This window comes from Neolamprologus multifasciatus, chromosome 11 (assembly GCF_963576455.1).
Source record: "Neolamprologus multifasciatus chromosome 11, fNeoMul1.2, whole genome shotgun sequence".
NCBI lineage: Eukaryota > Metazoa > Chordata > Actinopteri > Cichliformes > Cichlidae > Neolamprologus > Neolamprologus multifasciatus.
The window spans coordinates 12,926,617-12,945,969 of NC_140449.1; the positions used below are offsets into that span (position 1 = coordinate 12,926,617).

Sequence of the window (19,353 nt, forward strand, 5' to 3'; positions counted from 1 at the left end):
GCTGAGTAGTTGTGGAGACATGCACTTCTCTGGCAGTGACTGACTGAGCAGCATCCTCTAACAGCTTCGTGCTGTGTAGTAAAGTTGTTCCTCTCTGCAGTGGTTTTGTGACAGTGCTGCTCTGGTTACTGAAGATTCTCTGGAGAAGCAGAAAGTCTACAAGTTCAGAGGTGAGCTGGCTGTGAGACAAGGAAACTATCAGGTACTGTCACTCATTCAATTTAGTTTGTGCTCTCTTACATCAAACACTTCATGAAAAAACATCTTACAGCTTAGTTTCAGTGAGACGTGGAGGTCTTTCGTAGCTGGTATTTTTTATAGCTGACAAACAAGTGTCCATTCATGACCATCAATTTACATTTTTATCAGCAGTATCAGTATTTGAATATTTCCACAAGGCTTGATCCTAGTTTTCTTATTTCCATGTTTCCTACCCAACAAGTCGTCTCGTTAAAAAGGGGATTTTTGTGGTTCCATTTCACGCAGCCAACAGTGCACAGATGTAGTAAGCAGTGACAGTTAAAAACAACTTGACAATTTGTTTTTGCCTTTATTTTGTCATTTAATTCGTCTTCAAGACCCAATAAAGTCTTACTTGTTATCATCCATCGTCCACCTGGGCCTTACACTGAGTTTCTGTCTGATTTCTCAGACTTTTTATCTGGTTTATTGCTCAGTTCAGATAAAATAATTATTGTGGGTGATTTTAACATCCATGTAGATGCTAAAAATGACAGCCTCAACATGGCATTTAATCTGTTATTAGACTCAATTGGCTTCTCTCAAAATGTAAAAGAACCCACCCACCAGTTTAATCACACTCTAGATCTTGTTTTAACATGTGGAATAGAAACTGAACATTTAACAGTGTTTCCTGAAAACCCTCTCCTGTCTGATCATTTCCTGATAACATTTACATTTACAATAATTGATTACACAGCAGAGGAGAGTAGACTTTATCACAGTAGATGTCTTTTCTGAAAATGCTGTAACTAAGTTTAAGAATATAATCCTCCCACTGTTAGCAGCTTCAATGGCCTGTACCAACACAGAGCAGAGCACCTACCTGAACGCTACTCCAACAGAGGTCGATTATCTTGTTAATAATTTTACCTCCTCACTACGTACAACTCTGGATACTGTAGCTCCAGTGAAAACTAAGGTCTCTAATCAGAAGTACCTGACCCCGTGGTATAATTCTCAAACACGTAGCCTAAAGCAGATAACTCGTAAGCTGGAGAGGAAATGGCGTGTCACAAATTTAGAAGATCATAATTTAGCCTGGAGAAATAGTTTTTTGCTTTATAAGAAAGCCCTCCGCAAAGCCAGAACATCTTACTGTTCGTCACTGATTGAAGAAAATAAGAACAACCCCAGGTTTCTCTTCAGCACTGTAGCCAGGCTGACAAAAAGTCAGAGCTCTGTTGAGCCAACCATCCCTTTAACGTCAACTAGTAATGATTTCATGAACTTCTTAAATAAAATTTTGATCATTAGAGAAAAAATTACCAATAATCATCCCACAGATCTAATATTATCTACAGCTACTTTTAGTACCACTGATGTTAAGTTAGACTCTTTTTCTCCAATTGATCTTTCTGAGTTAACTTCAATAATTACTTCCTCCAAACCATCAATGTGTCTTTTAGACCCCATTCCTACAAAACTGCTCAAAGAAGTCCTGCCATTAATTAATCTTAAATATGATCAACCTATCTCTAATAATTGGCTATGTACAACAGGCCTTCAAGCTGGCTGTAGTTAAACCGTTACTCAAAAAGCCATCTCTAGACCCAGCAGTCTTAGCTAATTATAGGCCAATCTCCAACCTTCCTTTCATTTCAAAAATCCTTGAAAGAGTAGTTGCAGATCATCTGCAGAGGAATGGCTTATTTGAAGAGTTTCAGTCAGGTTTCAGAGCTCATCACAGCACAGAAACAGCTTTAGTGAAGGTTACAAATGATCTTCTTATGGCCTCTGACAGTGGACTCGTCTCTGTGCTTGTCCTGCTAGACCTCAGTGCAGTGTTCGATACGGTTGACCATAATATTCTATTGTGCGATTAGAGCATGCTGTAGGTATTTCAGGTACTGTGCTGCAGTGGTTTGAATCATCTATCTATTTGACTCCAATTTGTGCATGTAAATGGAGAGTCCTCTTCACACACTAAGGTCAATTATGGTGTTCCACAGGGTTCAGTGCTAGGACCAATTCTGTTTACATTATACATGCTTCCCTTAGGAAGTATCATCAGAAGACATAGCATACTACATATCATACAGACATAGCTGTCAGACTGTACAATCAGAACTGCTCCCAACAAACATAGATGTTTACATCTGCGCTGTAACTGCAATAAGTTAATCAACCGATTCGCACTACAACCTGGTTTGCCTCTTATCTGTAGTTATTTTTATTTAATGTAATAACTGTACAGTACTCTGTTTATAGTAACCATTGTCCTTAATGTAAATATGTAAGAAAAATTGTGTATGTTTCTGTTCTGTGTCCTGTTTGTTTGTATATGTGTTTTTCTGGCTGCTGTTACAACCAAATTTCCCCTTGTGGGACAATTAAAGGATTATTCTATTCTAGTCTATTCTTCTATACATTTTCACTGCTATGCAGATGACACTCAACTCTATCTATCTATGCAGGAATGTCTTAAAGACATAAAGACCTGGATGGCCGCTAACTTTCTGCTTCTTAATTCAGATAAAACTGAGGTTATTGTACTCGGCCCTGAAAATCTTAGAAATATGGTATCTAACCAGATTCTTACTCTGGATGGCATTACCTTGGCCTCCAGTAACGCAGTGAGGAACCTTGGAGTCATTTTTGACTAGTTCATGCATTTATTACTTCCAGGCTGGACTACTGCAATTCATTATTATCAGGATGTTCTAAAAACTCCCTAAAAAGCCTTCAATAATCCAAAATGCTGCAGCAAGAGTACTGACAGGGACTAGTAAGAGAGAGCAGATTTCTCCTGTTTTGACTTCCCTTCATTGGATTCCTGTTAAATCAGAATTGAATTCAAAATCCTGCTCATCACATACAAGGTCTTAAATAATCAAGCCCCATCTTATCTTAATGACCTTGTAGTACCATATCACCCTATTAGAGCACTTCGCTCTCGCTCTGCAGGCCTACTTGTTGTTCCTAGAGTATTTAAAAGTAGAATGGGAGGGAGAGCCTTCAGTTTTCAGGCCCCTCTTCTGTGGAACCAGCTTCCAGTTTGGATTCAGGAGACAGACACTATCTCTACTTTGAAGACTAGGCTTAAAACTTTCCTTTTTGCTAAAGCATATAGTTTGGGCTGGACCAGGTGACCCTGAATCCTCCCTTAGTTATGCTGCAATAGACGTAGGCTGACGTAGGATTCCCATGATGCATTGAGTTTTTCCTTTCCAGTCACCTTTCTCACTACTATGTGTTAGTGATGGGATTTCCGGCTCTTTTTAGAGATCCGGCTCTTTCGGCTCGGCTCACTAAAAAGAACCGGCTCTTCAGGTTGTTTTGTTGCTTTAATTATTTAATCATTAACAATAATATAAAATTATGCAGAAAAGGAATTACTAATGTAAAAAAGGTGGTTTTATTTATATATGTTTATATATGGCCCCTAGAGACAAAGCACGTACAAACTCTAAAGCATATACAAACTCCAAAACACATTTCTAGCAATAACTGAACTTCCAAAACAGAGCTACCTGGATCACTTAAATTACACAATTGAAAGCATGTGTGTATTGTTTGTGTATTTATAGACAAGCACTCATATTTATTCAAATAATTAAAAAAAAATCATTTACCTGTTACTACCACACACCAAATCCGGTTGTTGATACTTCCTGGCTTGTGTAGCCACTAGGTAACAAAAGCTCAACACTGCGCCCTGCATCCCGGAGCACTTCTGTTGTCTTTTGTACGTGCTTCTGAGTTTTTACGTGTTTTGTAGTTTGTACATGCTTCTGAGTTTTTACGTGTTTTGGAGTTTGTACGTGCTTCTGAGTTTGTACGTGCTTCGGGGTTTGTAACGGTGTGTTCACACCGAACGCGATGGACGCGAACAAAAACGCCCCAAACGCCCCTAATTTGACGCGTGCACATTCGCGTCTCAACGCGTGTCCAAGAAAAATCCAACGCGCTTCAAAATATGATATTTTGACGCGCGTGAACCGGAAATGTGGGAGGGATGTGGGAGGAAGTTGTGCCAGACCGGTATCTTTGCAAGATGGCAGCTGTCGAGTTAGCGCTTGAAGAGAGAGTCTCCCTTCTCTATGTACTGTGGAGAGCAGAGCAGCGGCGTAAAAGACGCCCTCGCCGTACCTGGGTCCATCAGGTCCTCCAGAGGCGTGAGCAGTTTGGTGAGTTTCACCATTTGCTCCAGGAGCTGCGCCTGGATGACGGCCGATTTCAGCGATATCACCGTCTTTCACTCGGCCAGTTTGAGGACCTGCTTTCCCGCGTCGGTCCCAGAATCGCCCGCCTAGACACCAACTACAGGCGCTCAATCCCACCTGCAGAGCGCCTGTCCATCTGCCTGAGGTTAGTAAAAGTATTTAATATGGTAGTCCTTTATTGATACCTGTGCTAATATATGCTAAACTATCCATTTATACACTGCTAACGTGGATGTGCTATGCTAACAGTGAATGCTCGGTTTTTACTGAAAGCAAACTGTGGTACGGAGACGACTGTTTATAATATTTCTAGTGATACTCAGAAGGTCTCATCAAGTCCTGATTTAATTCGATTTATGCTGTTATCAGTGTTTGAATGATAGCATAGCTGTGGTGTCATATCAATGTATGCGCTCGGTGTTTGCTGATATCAAACTGTAGCATTAGGACCACTGAGTTAACCTTTGTAGTGATACTCACTCCTTTTTATTTAGACGGAGCGGAGAAGTGTGTGAAGGCAACTTGTGTTCTCCACAATTTTCTGCGCTGTGTGGACGAGAGAGGGGCACCTGCTGTGGTGGAGCCGTTGCAAGGCCTGGGTCGTATGGCAGCAAACAACTCCTCCAGAGAGGCTGTCCTGGTGAGGGAGAAATTCATGGCTCACTTCTCGGCGGAGGGAGCTGTGTCTTGGCAACCAAAGGAGTAGCCTGTTTGAAGTCCGAGTGACTTCCCCACAACGGCTCTTTTAAGAGCCACCCACAAACCTCTAAAGAGTGTTCCTGTCCTTTTAATTTTTTCTTAATAAATGGAGCTCTACTCCAAAATAAACTAACCTCTTTTTACTCTCTTAAGTAACTTGTCTTCACTATGTTCCTATATACAGTGTGGTGCACAAGTTTGGGAAACCTTATTAATAGTCATTATTTTCCTGTATGAATCGCTGTTACAATGAAAAATGTCACTTACATATATCATATAGGAGACACACACATTGATATACACTAAATATTTATTTCATTTCTCTTTTTTTGTGTTGCCAATTTATGCACCTGCTTGATTTAAACAGTTATTGCACACTTTCTGTAAACTGCATTTCACTTCTCAAATATCACTGTGTGTGTCTCCTATATGATATTTAACTGACTATTTTTATTGTGACAACCAGTGATTTGTACAAGAAAATAATTACTTTTCACAATGTTGCCCAAACTTTTGCATCCCACTGTATTAGTATGTTTTGTCATTAGTATAATATGAAATAAATTCTACTTGTGTCAAGTCGGGTGCCAATATTTGCTGTGTAGTAGAACAGAGACATTTTGTCATTATAAATGTTTATTTGAAAAAATATAAATTCATTAACAAAAACATTTATCATAAATATATGAAATTTAACTATTTACAGAGAGACAGGAATAAAAAGGACCCAGCTTGGAGTGGAAGAGCCTCAGGGAGAAGGAGGAGAAAAATAAGAACATTGTTTCTGCCCTGGAGAGCTGCTGCCTCATCAGAAAACTACTGATCATTAGGGTCCAATGTTTCCAAATTTAACACAGCTGTGCTGTTTTCAAAAACTAATTTATAAATTTGAAATTTCACGAATTCTCGTGTCTGAGGCGGCATGCTCTCCAGAGCAGGAACAAGGCCGAGGAGGAAATGTTCAGTTGGAGACGGGCGTGGCCTCTTTAGGGACTCCAGGATGGCCAGCTCCACCGCCGATGGACCGTCCTGGGACCCGTCCCTCGCCCGCCTTCGAGCTGTCCTCCGCTGTGGGCCTGTAAAACACAGCACAAAACAACACAAAGTAATGATAAGGCTGCTACTAGATTTTCATTTTCAAAATTGAAAAAAAAAAACAGGATATAAACTGATTGGTTGTAGATATTTAGTAAAGGTGATCACAAGGGAATTCAAGCAAGTAAAAAGCTGTCAGTGCTTGATGTTCATACCTGTGGGTGCAGCAGCAGGAGCTGAGGGACCAGGGACTGGAGAGCCAGGAGAAGAGACAGCTGAGGACTCTGCTGCATGATTACTTGACTCTATGAAGACAATATTAAATGTTAATATTATTATTAATGTTAATATAGGTTGAAGACAATAGTCATAGAGAATATTATATTATTATATACTTATTATTATTATTATATACAGTGGTCTCTCATTTATTGCAGCACATGAACAGTAGTCACAGTTCTCACAAGTTGATTCTCAAAGTGAAAACCTTTGTCGATTTTAAAACGTAAAAGTATTATGCCGCGCTTTTTCTCCGTCTGCGGCGCCACTTTTGTGCGCCTTTTTTGCTCCCGGTGCAGGTGTGTATTTCCGAATGAGGCTCATAGTTATGAGTGTTTTTGTGCTGTTTTTTTCTATTGGACGTGATGGTTATCAAAACCAAACATGATAAGTTTGGCAAGCGCAGGAGACACGACATGGAGGAGATTTGTCATTTGGGCTGCAGAATGCAATGCGCATTGTTGAAAGCTGTACGGTGCAATAAAAAAAATCAGCGAAAAGGCGAGGCAGTGACGGATGAACAGCGGGACTACTGTATACTGTTTATTAATAAACAAAATATGTTCCTGTAGGACAACACGCATAAATTAACTGCCTACATTAACTCAATGTAAACATACCTTCTGACTGACACTCCCCTGCTGCCTCTTCGGGCTGTCCCTGGTCCTCGGGGGAGAAGTTCTCCACGGTCCGCACCATATTGCCGCTTGTCTCCCGCGGGGTGAGGAAGGGGTCCAGAAACCCCATGACCGCGAAGAACTTCCATCTTCTCCCCGATCCTGCTGCAGACCCACTCCTCTTCTCCTTCTCTGCCTTCTTCTCCTTATTATAAGTGTCCCTGAGGCTCTTCCACTTTCTCCTGCAGATGTCCTCTGAATAAACGCATTATCTTGTTAGCGGAAAGGTATTTGTACATCAGTGGGAAAATAGCGGGACAGTAGGCGGGCTTGCTAGCTTTTGCGCGGGTTCATCGGGTCAGTCTGAAAATTAAAAAGAAGGAATGAACTTACCAGGTTGCCCGATCTCCTCACTTATGTGTCTCCAAGCTAGGTCCTTTTTATTCCTGTCTCGGTAAAAGTAGTAGCTAGCATCGTACAGCTCCGGGTGATTAGCCACGGGACTGATGAGCTTTTCCTCCATACTGAATGAAGAATGAACGGCTTTGGCTGGATCTGCCCCTTTGACCTAGGTCAGAGCCACGTCACCAGGCCCCTGATTGGTTGTCGCGGCGCGATTTGACGCTGGAGTTCAGATTTTTCCAACTCGAGCGGTAGACGCGAAACGCGCGTATGCACAAAATGCAACACAAAAACTCACGCGCGTGGTTTTATTCGCGAGTCAAACGCGCCAGACGCGCTACACTGACGCGCGTTTCACGAGTTTTGGCGTTTTCGCGACGCAAATCTGCTTCCGAATTTTCGCGGGACCCGCAATCGCGCGTCATCGCGCTTTTCCATTGACTTTACATGTAAACCTGACGCTCTATTCGCGTCCATCGCGTTCGGTGTGAACACACCGTAAGTGCGTCTGAGTTTTTACGCGTTTTGGATTTGTACGTGCTTTGTCTCTAAGGGCCACCATAAATATACTTTATTTATTCACTCCAAATAAAATGTAATAAATAAATCATATAATACAAAAAACAACTATTTGCATTTTAAACTTTTAACTATTTAAATTTTCAGCTTTTTCCTTTTAAACAACACAAAACACTGCAAACCACAACACAAATAAATATAAATTAAAATATTAAAACAAAAAGAAGATGCACATTCTCTGTCATATGGGCCTGCATGATTTCTGAATCCTTTATCATCTGCAAGTGAAAATAGTGGATGATTACTATACCTTTCTAATGTGACGTTGTTGTCCCTCGCTCTCTTTCTCTCTGGCTCTGTTCCTGTGCTACTGCGAGTATAACTAACGCCCCTCCCCCCTCTGCCCAGCGCAAAGTACAGGCCGCGCGTGCGGAGTTTAGCGGAAAAAAGGGCGAGAGAGAGGGTGAGAGAAAGAAAAAAAAACCTCACGGCTCGCGTCGTTCACTTCAAAGACTCGGCTCTAAGAGCCATTTCGTTCGCGAACGACCCATCACTACTATGTGTTAATAGACATGATATCTGTTATTAACCTCTGTCTCTCTTCCACAGCATGTCTGTATCCTGTCTTCCTTCTCTCACCCCAAACGGCCGCAGCAGACGGCCGCCCCTCCCTGAGCCTGGTTCTGCTGGAGGTTTCTTCCTGTTAAAAGGGAGTTTTTCCTTCCCACTATTGCCAAAGTGCTTGCTCAGGTGACTGCTGTTGGAATTTGGTGCTATATAAATAAAACTGAATTGAATTGAATAAAGTTAAATGTTAAGATTTTTTGTATTTTGTTCTAAATACAGAAGATGGCATGGCACAGGCAGGCGGAATGACAAAAAATGAAAAATAAAATAATACTGAAAAAATTACTTGGTACACATGAGAGTCAAGAGTAGTTTTATTTTTTTATTACCATGTTAAATGAACTCTGTTGTACTTTTATTCAGCAGGTTATCAAAAATATAACATTTTCCCATTGTTGTATTTCATCAGGACAAGATACAGCATGTGACTGTAACCTTTGTATTTACATTCTGTACGTCACATGTAAATACTAAACTTCCCACGGGGACATCCCATGATATACTGAGCCTTTCTTCTTCACTCTCTGTGTGTTCATGTACCTCTACTGCATATGAAAAATTATTAAACTCTCTCTCGTATGTTTGCCTTTTATTATGTTTTTGTTGTGGAACTGGGTCTGTTTAAAGAGCAGTTTTGAGATTTTTGGACTTTTGAGTTTGTTTTCTTTAAATCTAGACAATTAAAAAATGTCTTAGGGTTTATATTATTTCATATACATCTTCCTCTTTGTGTAATCAGACTTATTCTTGGTCCCTAGATTTTCTCGTCTCGACTCGCCGAGAACGCGAGTACGGACTCACATACTCGAGAATTGAGAAAGGCTCTATAAGTCATATATGGAAGCAACAGAGAACAATAAAGCATGTGTAATGGTTTCTTGTTCAAGACATTCTTTGTTTTGTAGAGAATAGCAATGGGTTTTGACATTTTTGTTTTCACAAAATGGTTTATATTAGACTTCCAGCTAAGTTTATCATCAATTATCACTCCAAGAAGTTTATTTTCGTACACTCTTTCAATTTCAATTCCATTAACCCTGATTTTAGATAAATTTTTCATTTATCTAGTGCCAAAAATAATACATTTTGTTTTGTTTATATTTAACGATAACTTATTTATATCAAACCAGTTTTTTAATATATTTAACTCCTTTTGAACTGTAGTCAGAAGCTGTTCTAGGTTTTTACCTGAGCAATACAGAATGGTATCATCAGCAAACAATACACATTTTAACAGTTTGGAAACATTACATATATCATTTAGATTTGGGTATGATCCGTTTCCTCCTCTTTTATCAAGTATTCATCAGTGATGTTCCTGATAGCTGTTCACTCTCACACTCACACCAATCGCTCATTTCGAATCACCAGTTAACCTAACCCTGCTAAATGCATGTGTTTGACTTTAGGAGGAAGCCAGACTACCCTGGAGAGATTCCACGCAAACACAGACAGAACATGCAAACACCTCGGCCAGATGGTGGAGCTTTTCTCCAGTCTTACCATTTATTTTTACATTTTCAGCTGTGCTCCCACCCGTTTCCTCTTCCTTCTTTACCTTGGGTGTGTTCAAATGTACTTCCTATCTTTTTTTCCCAACCTCTTTTTTGCTTAACCTTGATGATGTTTTTATCAAGGTCAGAATCAAAGGTTGGTGGGAGAAGTGATAAGGAGCTAGAAAAAGAAAAGCCGTGCATTTATTAGAACAATCTTACTCTAGCATCCTTAATAGTGTGGTGCCGGATGTCCACCATGTTAAAACTATAATGTGCAGAATACAGACTACAAAATTTGCGTCTTAATTTACTAAACTGTGTTTTAACACAGTTTTTTTTTTTAATACAGGTTATGTAAATGAGAACAGGAAAAGAGAAAGAGAATAGTTAAATGAGTCACACAGAAGCGAATTCAAAAATCTGTGGCGCACAATTTACTTTGCAAATTGCACAAAATCTAACTCCAAATAAAATCCAGTCTTCTGTCTGTAGTGGCTGTGATAGTTGTTTTTTTTTAGAAGTTTGTAGTTTTAGGAGGGGAAGATTTTATCAGTGTAGTGATCAAATGTGCTAGTTTCTGCTCATTGGTAGAGTTTATGACTCTTAGATGCAGACCTTTTTATCTACCTCGGGAATTCACCGCTGTGCTCATCACAGCAGTGTACATCCCACCCAGCGCTAATACTACGGAGGTGCTCTGAATGTGTGAGCTGTACGGGGCGATCAGTGAGCTCCAGAACTAACACCCCGATGGACTGTTTATTATTGCCGGAGATTTCAGTCACACAAATCTCAAGTCAGTGCTTCCAAAATTTAGAAGTTTGTAGTTTTAGGAGGGGAAGATGTTATCAGTGTAGTAGTCAATACACGCCAAGGCCTTTATCCTACCCATACAAACTTCCAGTCCAAAGATCTTACAGGAACGAGCCCAGAATAAACAGAACAAGGGGTCAATATCAGGAAGGATGTATCCAAGAAAAATTAAGGTTTGGAATAAAATTAGAACATCACAATAAAAGGTCACTAACGACCCACGGTGTGCCTTTAGTGGTGCAATCCACCACTAGTATGTCTGGTTGGTTAGCCATCACCAGTTTGTCCGTCTGTGTCTGGAAGTCCCACAGGATCTTAGTTCGGTCATTCTCGAGCACCCTTGGGGATGTCTCCCATTTTGACTTTGGGACTTCCAGGCCATACTCGGCACAAATCTTCCTCTGAACTATGCCAGCCACTCAGTTGTGATGTTCCATGTTTGCCCTGCATGCTAACATTTTGCACCCTCCTGTTATGTGGTTCATAACAGTCATTCCTTATTTTACTGCCCTCTGCCATGGCAAAGACTAGAGATAATGCTCAGTTCAAGATGGTATTTTAACACGTAATAAGAAGAGATGAGTAAATAGTGAGAGTCAGTCAGGGTGTTAGTGTAAATCAGTGGCATGTGTAGCTGTGGAAAAGATGAAGAAATACATACTGAATACTAAATGAATACTTACTACATACTAAATGAATAATACTCACATTACTGCTGTTTCTGCAACACTACACCAGCCTCCTTTCCACTGAGGCATGGCTAGCATATTCAGTCTCCTCTGAATCACTGTGTTTCTTAGAAACGTCCTCATTTGCTCTAAGGCTCAACTTCTGCTCTAGTCATGGCTGTGGTGATGGGATCATTGGGAGAGTGACAGTCTCTGAAAAGACTTCCCCTGGGTTGTTCAGCTGGAGCAGGTCTACAGCACCACAGCAGGCTCTGAACACTTCCTCGGTGTAGATGAGGCAAAGCTTGGTCTTCAGTTTGCCTCCACTGAGGACAGGATAGACTTTCAAGGTGTTGCTTTAATATTTAAAATGACCAACCAGCAGCTATTCTTTCTAAAATGGAAGAACCAGTTACTGTGATTTGAATGAATTGTAACCAGTGTTTAATTTTTTAATATCACAACAACAGCATGAAGAAATTTCAAATCTGAGATCATTTTCACAGCCTGTGCTGCCATCTTCAGGAAAAAAAAGTGCAAAACATTTTTGAATGTCTTTTGAATAAAATCTGAAATATTTAGAAACCAAATGCTCAAAGAAAATAGTTTTAGTCTCCATCTAAAACCTATCAGAGATATATTGCAGATATATTTGATTTAATAACTTTCCATTTTTTCTCCCTGGATTTTTGTTTTTTTAAGCAAACCTCAGTTCTCTCAGTGAAAGTCCAGCATCAAACTTATATGGTTTAGATTTATTACTGGATGGAAAACTTACTTTCATATAAAACATTTTGGTTAGATGACTGGAATAAAAGACAGCTCTTATGCAATAGCAAACATGAAAATCAGAGCACCTCATTCTAAAAGAAAAAGAAAATAAAAATACTCAGATACTATCTAGGTGGGAAAGAATTTCACAAACTCACTCATTGCAGTGGTGGTATCCTTTTACAGTACCATACTCCAATTCAGTGAGCTCTTTAGAGCGTCATGTTTTTGTAAAGACACACTACAAAGCTGAGTGTTACACATCCATGACCAGGGTGCATTTGTGTGAAGGACCCAGGGGGGCTCGTATATGTTTCCCCCCAGCAAAAAATACTTCAGCAGTTATCAACCTGCATCATAAATATTTTTAGACATGGACACATGCAGGTAATAAAATGTTAGTGTACTAATATATGCTGTGTTATTGTAGATAAACTTGTTAGTCTGTAGTGGACCTGTTATCACTTCTGAAGGCTGATTCATGTGTTAAAACGGATCTAGAAGCAGTTCTGAGCTCAGGAGCTGCTTCATGTTTGAATCTCAGGTCCTTATTTTATGCAGCAGCGCCACCTTCTGCTCAAAGCAATGAACTACCAGATGAGGTTTAATATTGTCTCCTTGTTCACAAATTAGGCTCTACACACCACCATGTTCACCGAGCTGTGTGCTTTATCAGTACAACTCCTTCACGCTCTTTTACACATGAGCACAGTGACAGACCTGAGACTGAAACCAAATCATCCTATTTCATTGGTATTTGGGTTCAGTACTCCCTGCTTATTGTTTCAGTGAGTTTTCATCCTGGCAGCAGTTAGTTAGAGGTGAGGGAACCTCTGCAAGATACAAATAGATGTCACTGAACTGGAGCTCTGGGACAGACGTCACTTTCAGGAATTTAAATAAAGCTGAATATGGCAACATATGAATCACAAGTCCCAGAAAATTATAGTTTCTCTTGATGTCTTTGTTTTTCCTCCTTGGATAGATGATCCAGTAGCAACACTTTTGTCCTGCAGCACTACCGTCCACTATCGGTCATGTCGGTCACATGACTGAAAACTATGTTGGAGGACAAACCCAATAAATTTGGATCAAAAGATCCAAACGTGTGAGAAGCACTTTTTTCTTTTCTTTGTCCCTGTCCCCTTCGTGCTGTAGCAATCAGAATTATTGTCTGAACCCCCCCCCCCCCCCCCCCCCCAAAAAAAAGCCAAATGGATTAATTTTTCCAAGTGGATCATTATGGCTTTGCCATGGTCCATGTGAGGGACCAGGCAGCAACGGGATAGAGGACATAGGAAAAAAATTCTTTAAGATGGGTTTTGTTAAATTTTTTATTTTAGCAGCCAAACAAAGCTAAAAATAATTGTCACGGCGTGGAATGGACAAGTTTAACTAAGTGTTTTTATTTTGCATGTGTTGCTGTGTTTTATTAGTTTTAATTTTTTAATAATGTACAGTGTTTTGTGTACAGTGTTTCTTATGATTTTATTGCATGTTTTTATTGTATATATTAACTTGTCCTGGAGAGACTCCAGCCCCTCCTGATCACTAATTGCACACACCCGGCAGGTCACAGAGACCTGGCAGGACAGAGCGAGGGATTGGCAAAGTAGCTGGTGGCAGGCGGCGGCGATAGAAACCGAGAGATCGGAGGATGTTCTCGAGGGAAGCTTGAAGGCGCTATCGAGTTGGTTGCAGAGAGGCAACTGGGAATATTGTGCAGCGGTGCGGGAGATTCGCAGCTGGGGGACGGGCAGAAGTACGCCGGATGTCGGGCGAGACACATGACGCGCGCTTGGGCCTAGGATAGCACCGGTAGAGTTCGGAGCTCTGCCCTCGCGGGGTAAGTCTCGCCCATCTAATGATTAAAAGGCGTTCCGGTCATTTACAAGGAACGTGACTGCCGTTTTCCTCCTGCTGTCCCTCAGTGACGGCTGGTGAGACCTGGTGGAGATAGGGAAAACAGCAGCGTCCGATTTTAACGGACCATTTATTAGGACTTTTAGTTTTAGCGGACTTTATGTAGTAACATTTTATATTGTTCTTTAGTTCTATTTTAATAATTGTTGTCCCTTGCCAGAATATCTTATTGTGTTTTATGTGCGAAAATATTATATACTCAACAAAAGAGGTCAACTAAATATAACTCTACAAAAAGTAATTTCCAGAAACTTAAACAAAGTAGATGCAACTCAACTCACAAACTGACCTAACACTAGTGATGTGTCGATCGCGAACGAAACGGCTCTTAGAACCGACTCTTTGGATCCGTGGGTTTTTTGTGTTTTGTTTTTTTCCTTCTCTCGCCCTTTTTTGCGCTTCACTCCGCATGCGAGCCTTGTGCTTTGGGCTGGGAAGAGGGGGGAGGGGCTTGCTTGGTAGTTATGCTTGCAGTAGCACAGGAACAGAGCCAGGGACAACAACGTCACATTAGAAAGGTATAGTAATCATCCACAACTATTTTCAGTTGGGGATAATAAAGGATTCAGAAAGTTTATTCATGCAGGCCCATATGACAGAGAATGTGCATCTTATTTTTTTTCATGTTTTAATTTATATTTAATTGTGTTGTGGTTTGTAGTGTTTTGTGTTGTTTCACTTTAAATTTGTTTAAATGGAAAAAGCTGAAAATTTAAATAGTTGGTTTTTGTATTATAGGATTTTTTTATTACACAAACTCCGAAGCGCGCACAAACTCCGAAGCGCGCACAAACTCCGAAGCGCGCACAAACTCCGAAGCGCGCACAAACCACAACAGAAGTGCTCCAGCAGGATGCTAGGCGCAGTGTTGAGCTTTTGTTACCTAGTGGCAACACAAGCCAGGAAGTACTAACGACCGGTTTTGGTGTGTGGTAGTAAGAGGTAAATGAACTTTTTTTTTTTTTAAATTATTTGAATACATATGAGTGCTTGTGTGTAAATACACAAACAATACACACATGCTTTCAATTGTGTATTTTAAGTGATCTAGGTAGCTCTTTATTTAGAGCTGCCTAGATAGATAGAGATATAGTGTGTATCTGTGAGCACCTGTGTGCATGAGCGTGTTTGTGGCTTCCAACAAGTGCGTTTCCCACACCTATAGACATGCCCCCCAGGACATGAAGCAGGTGAGGAAGAGATCCAGGCTCTAGACATCTAGAGGCTCCCCCAGAGTGTGAGAGCGAAGGAGGACCACCAGAGGGGTAGTCGCACCACCCACCTTGAAAGAGCTGAGACGAACCCCAGACGGGGGTCACAAATCAGCTATGGTGCAGAAGGTACAGGGGACTGCGGTGACGTGCCCGCAGGCTGTGCTGGCAGCCAGCTGTGGCAGAGCCTGGGCTCAGCCACCCGAGGTCTGAGGACCCGTCACCTTCCGGAATGGGCCCGACTGAGCCACGGAGAGTGAGCCAGTACATACCTGTGCTCCCAGCCCCGGACACAGAACCACCGACGTCTCATGGCATCAACCATCCAGTGTGGTGGGGGGAGATTGGCCCCCACACCTGGGGGGGGGGGGGGGGACTGACAGATATAGACAGAGATACACGCACACACAGACACAAACATGCATTCCCACCCTCATGCACACACAAATACTTGCAGTGTGAGAAGCACTTTGCTCTAAATAATTCTGCATGAAACATGAAGTCCCGACTAAATGCAGAGCAGAAAGTAGACACAATGATGGACTTGTAAAGGTTTTTTCCTCGGCAGCTTATTAATGAATGACTGACTGTTAATAATGGCTCTTTTTCTTTAAAGTACACCAAATGTCACTGAATATATCTTATTCACACAGCCTCCACTGGTGAAGTAAATTTCCTGGTATACTAAAGTATTTGCTTGTGCTGCTACTTGGATGCACACACAATGTAAGTTGAACATGGTGATTATAACAATCATGGTATGTTCACGTCTGCAAATGAGATGTAAAAGTCTGGGAATGCTTTGCCTACTGAACATAACAGCCTCACTCTGAGTGTAAACAGGAGAAATGAATATTTTCATGTTGGCAGCTATGAGGGAAGTGACAGAAACACAAATTCAGCTCTGACTCAGAGAGGGGATCATATCAACATCAGTGTGACTACAGAGTGAGGGTAGAAGTCTTTTCTTTCTCTTATTAGAGGACACATTTGTGCAAAGAGTCTAAAGTAAAGATGCTGTGGAGTCTGTTGTTCATCACTTTGATTGGTAAGTGGATCATTTGTGGGGAAACTTGGCTCGAAACCAATGGAATCTCAACGAGACCAAAGTCCTAACCACCGATGGCTCACCAGCGATCGTCCACCTCGACGGTGTGCAGATCAAACAAGTCCAACAATTTAAATATCTGGGGTCCCTCGTCGAGGAGAAGAAAGTGGCATCATCAGTGGAGATACGCTCCAGAATTGGGCAGGCAGCGGCAGCGTTCGCTTCCCTGCGCTGGTGCGTTTGGAAGAAGAACAACATCTCATTGGTGACAAAGATCCGCCGTGAACCCTGATCCTGCCCATTCTACTTTGCAGCGCGGAGACGTGGACAATGCTCAAACACGACCTGAGCAAGCTCGAAGTTTTCCAAATGCGTTGCCTTAGATGCGTTCTCTGCGTCTCCCTTCGCGACCGTCATTCGAATGACACCATCCTCACCAGCTGCAGCAGCCAACCGATGATTGGCAACCTAATCCAGCGCCGCCGACTCCGTTGGTTTGGCCACATTTGTCGAATGGACCAGAGCCGCTTCCCCCATGGCCTACTCTGGTTGACCCGCCCCACCGATTGGAGGGTGCATCGAAATGCACCAAAAAAGACATGGATGAAACAAATCCAGGATGATTTGACGGCCCTTCGACTTGACCTCGAGCAGGCAAGAACCATCGCCTTAGATCAAAAAGCGTGGAAGATAATCGTTGGTCAAGCAGGAGAACCTGCGGCACCTACAGCAGCGTACTGGTTGCGCGGCCGACCACCGCCGCTGGTCGCCCGCTAAAGGACAAGAATTGGTTTAAAACTGAGCAGGCTGCTTCTAAGTTCAATATAGTTTTGGACCTAGTGATTTTTAAACTGTACTTCCAGTTTTTGTATTGTGTGATCGAGTTGTTCTTTCATTGATGCCTTTTTTTGCGCTGTGGTATATGATACAATACTACCCCTAAGACAGGCTTTGGCAGTTTCCCACAGTAAGATAGACTAACTACTTTCGCTTTTTTAGTGGCCATAAAAGCATTCCACTGTTTAGTGATGTACTCAGTAAATACAGGACTACTTATTCATCCTCCATCAGTGTGAATTACGGTCAAAATAAGTTGGGTGAATAGTTATACTTACCAATGAGTGATCAGATAATGGACACGTACAACACAAACTCAAGGATATCAACAGAGCACAGGGGGAGAACACGGGTAGGAATAATAAAACACTAAACACAAGAATCAAACCATAAGAACAAAATCAGAAGAAACTAGAAAGTAATAACAATAAACTCACACCGCTGGGTCAGTGACCCAGGATGATGACAGGTTAGGAGGTTGGGGGAAAAAAGGCATATTCAGAATTTGGACCATAAACACATGCTATAGAAATAGATTCTCCAAATACGAATGTAACATCCTTTGTTGTGTTTTATAACTTTTTCTATGGTTAAAGGTAGATGAATAAGATGAATAAGGATGGACACTCCTTTTCTCTTTTTCAACTTCTCTCTAATTTTGAGTGTCCCAAATTGCTTAGATGAGTTTCTGATAGTAGAGCAATTTAGTTTTTTTTCCCCCTTTTTTAAGAATGAAAGAGGGTTTTTTTTTTTTTTTTGTCTTTACAACATTATTTAGCCCTTTGATGAAGAAAATTATTTTGAGGTCAGTCATATCAACACGAAAGCATTTTTTTTGTAACATGCTGTGTAAGACATCATTTCTGGAAGTGCATTACTAAACAAGAGCAAACATATGCTTTCATAAAAAGAAATGTGGGTGAATTTTATTACATTGTAATTAACAAAAAAGAGCTAAACAAAAGAAAGAGCAGCCTTGCATAATAAAAAGAAAAGGGGAAGAAACCCCTAACCCCCACCTTCCCTCCCCAAATAAGCCAATCCTACGATCCATAAGGAAAAAAGAGATCAGGTCTTGTGAAACAGAGTTAGAGTCACTGACAGAGAGGCAAAAACAGAAAAAAAAACCCAAAACAAAATTCCCCTCCATAACCTGCACGCTATTGGAAAAACAAACCAACCTGGTTATCAATTTATATTTCTAACTTAAACTCGTTTTGCTTCTATAGTCCAAAACAAAGAAATAAATAAGAGAGCGGGGACAGGGCTCTAGACTAACTTTTTGACATAGGCGCACCGGTACACCTAACTTTAAAAATTTAGGCGTACCGGCACAAAAGTTAGGCACACTCAAATTTTTCAACCGCATCGCTTAACACCGCAGTTTTACATGTGCACTTTCTTTGGGGGAGAGAAGTCCATACAGACAATATTCATTTCTAAATTATTAACTAACAAACTTGTGCTTAAAGTGCTTTGTCAATATTGTAGAAAATGTTAAACTTAATCATCAACTTGGCCACCTCTGACGACCTGCTTGCTGCTGTCTGTTGCTGAAAGGCATTGGGAGAGGGAACACTTGGGAAGTGCATTTATTGCAGCGGCTCAGGGGGTTGGGAAGCACATCTGTAACCGGAAGGTCGCCGGTTCGATACCCGGGCTCTCTGTCCTGGTCGTTGTGTCCTTGGGCAAGATACTTTACCCTACTGCCTACTGGTGTTGGCCAGAGGGGCCGATGGCGTGATATGGCAGCCTCGCTTCTGTCATTCTGCCCCAGGGCAGCTGTGGCTACAACTGTAGCTGCCTCCACCAGTGTGTGAATGCGAGAGTGAATGAATAGTGGCATTGTAAAGCGCTTTGGGTGCCTTGAAAAGCGCTATATAAATCCAATCCATTATTATATAATGTGTTTCCTGGATACACTGTGCTTTTTCAGCATTCAAAGATTGATGGCACCGTGTCAGAGCACTGGCTATGAATTTCAGACGGATCAGGCCTTAAC

The 19,353-nt window shown here is 41.3% G+C and overlaps 1 protein-coding gene and 2 long non-coding RNA genes across 3 annotated transcripts in view; 1 reads left to right on the forward strand and 2 right to left on the reverse strand.

Moving 5' to 3' along the window:
- The window catches only part of LOC146507946 (uncharacterized), a 34,347-nt gene that overhangs the window by 7,975 nt on the left and 7,019 nt on the right, over nucleotides 1–19,353 (reverse strand). The gene's annotated exons all lie outside the window — the stretch shown is intronic.
- On the reverse strand, nucleotides 5,724–7,574 carry LOC146507947 (uncharacterized). The gene is made up of 3 exons (XM_085176043.1): nucleotides 7,430–7,574; nucleotides 7,040–7,291; nucleotides 5,724–6,445 (listed from the first exon to the last, which is right to left on the reverse strand). The coding sequence occupies exons 1-3, from the start codon at nucleotides 7,557–7,559 to the stop codon at nucleotides 6,336–6,338; spliced, it is 492 nt and encodes a 163-aa protein (XP_085032169.1). The 5' UTR covers nucleotides 7,560–7,574; the 3' UTR covers nucleotides 5,724–6,335.
- LOC146507948 (uncharacterized) lies at nucleotides 13,540–17,768 on the forward strand. Its single transcript, XR_014876656.1, has 2 exons — nucleotides 13,540–14,178; nucleotides 15,421–17,768. It is a non-coding gene; the product is annotated as an uncharacterized LOC146507948 (long non-coding RNA).

Coding starts and splice junctions, on each gene's coding strand:
- LOC146507947 (XM_085176043.1), bottom strand. CDS start 7,559: ATGGAGGAAAAGCTCATCAGTCCCGTGGCTAATCACCCGGAGCTGTAC. Junction 7,292..7,429: donor TGAGGAGATCGGGCAACCTG/GTAAGTTCATTC, acceptor GCGTTTATTCAG/AGGACATCTGCAGGAGAAAG. Junction 6,446..7,039: donor AGGGGAGTGTCAGTCAGAAG/GTATGTTTACAT, acceptor TTGTCTTCATAG/AGTCAAGTAATCATGCAGCA.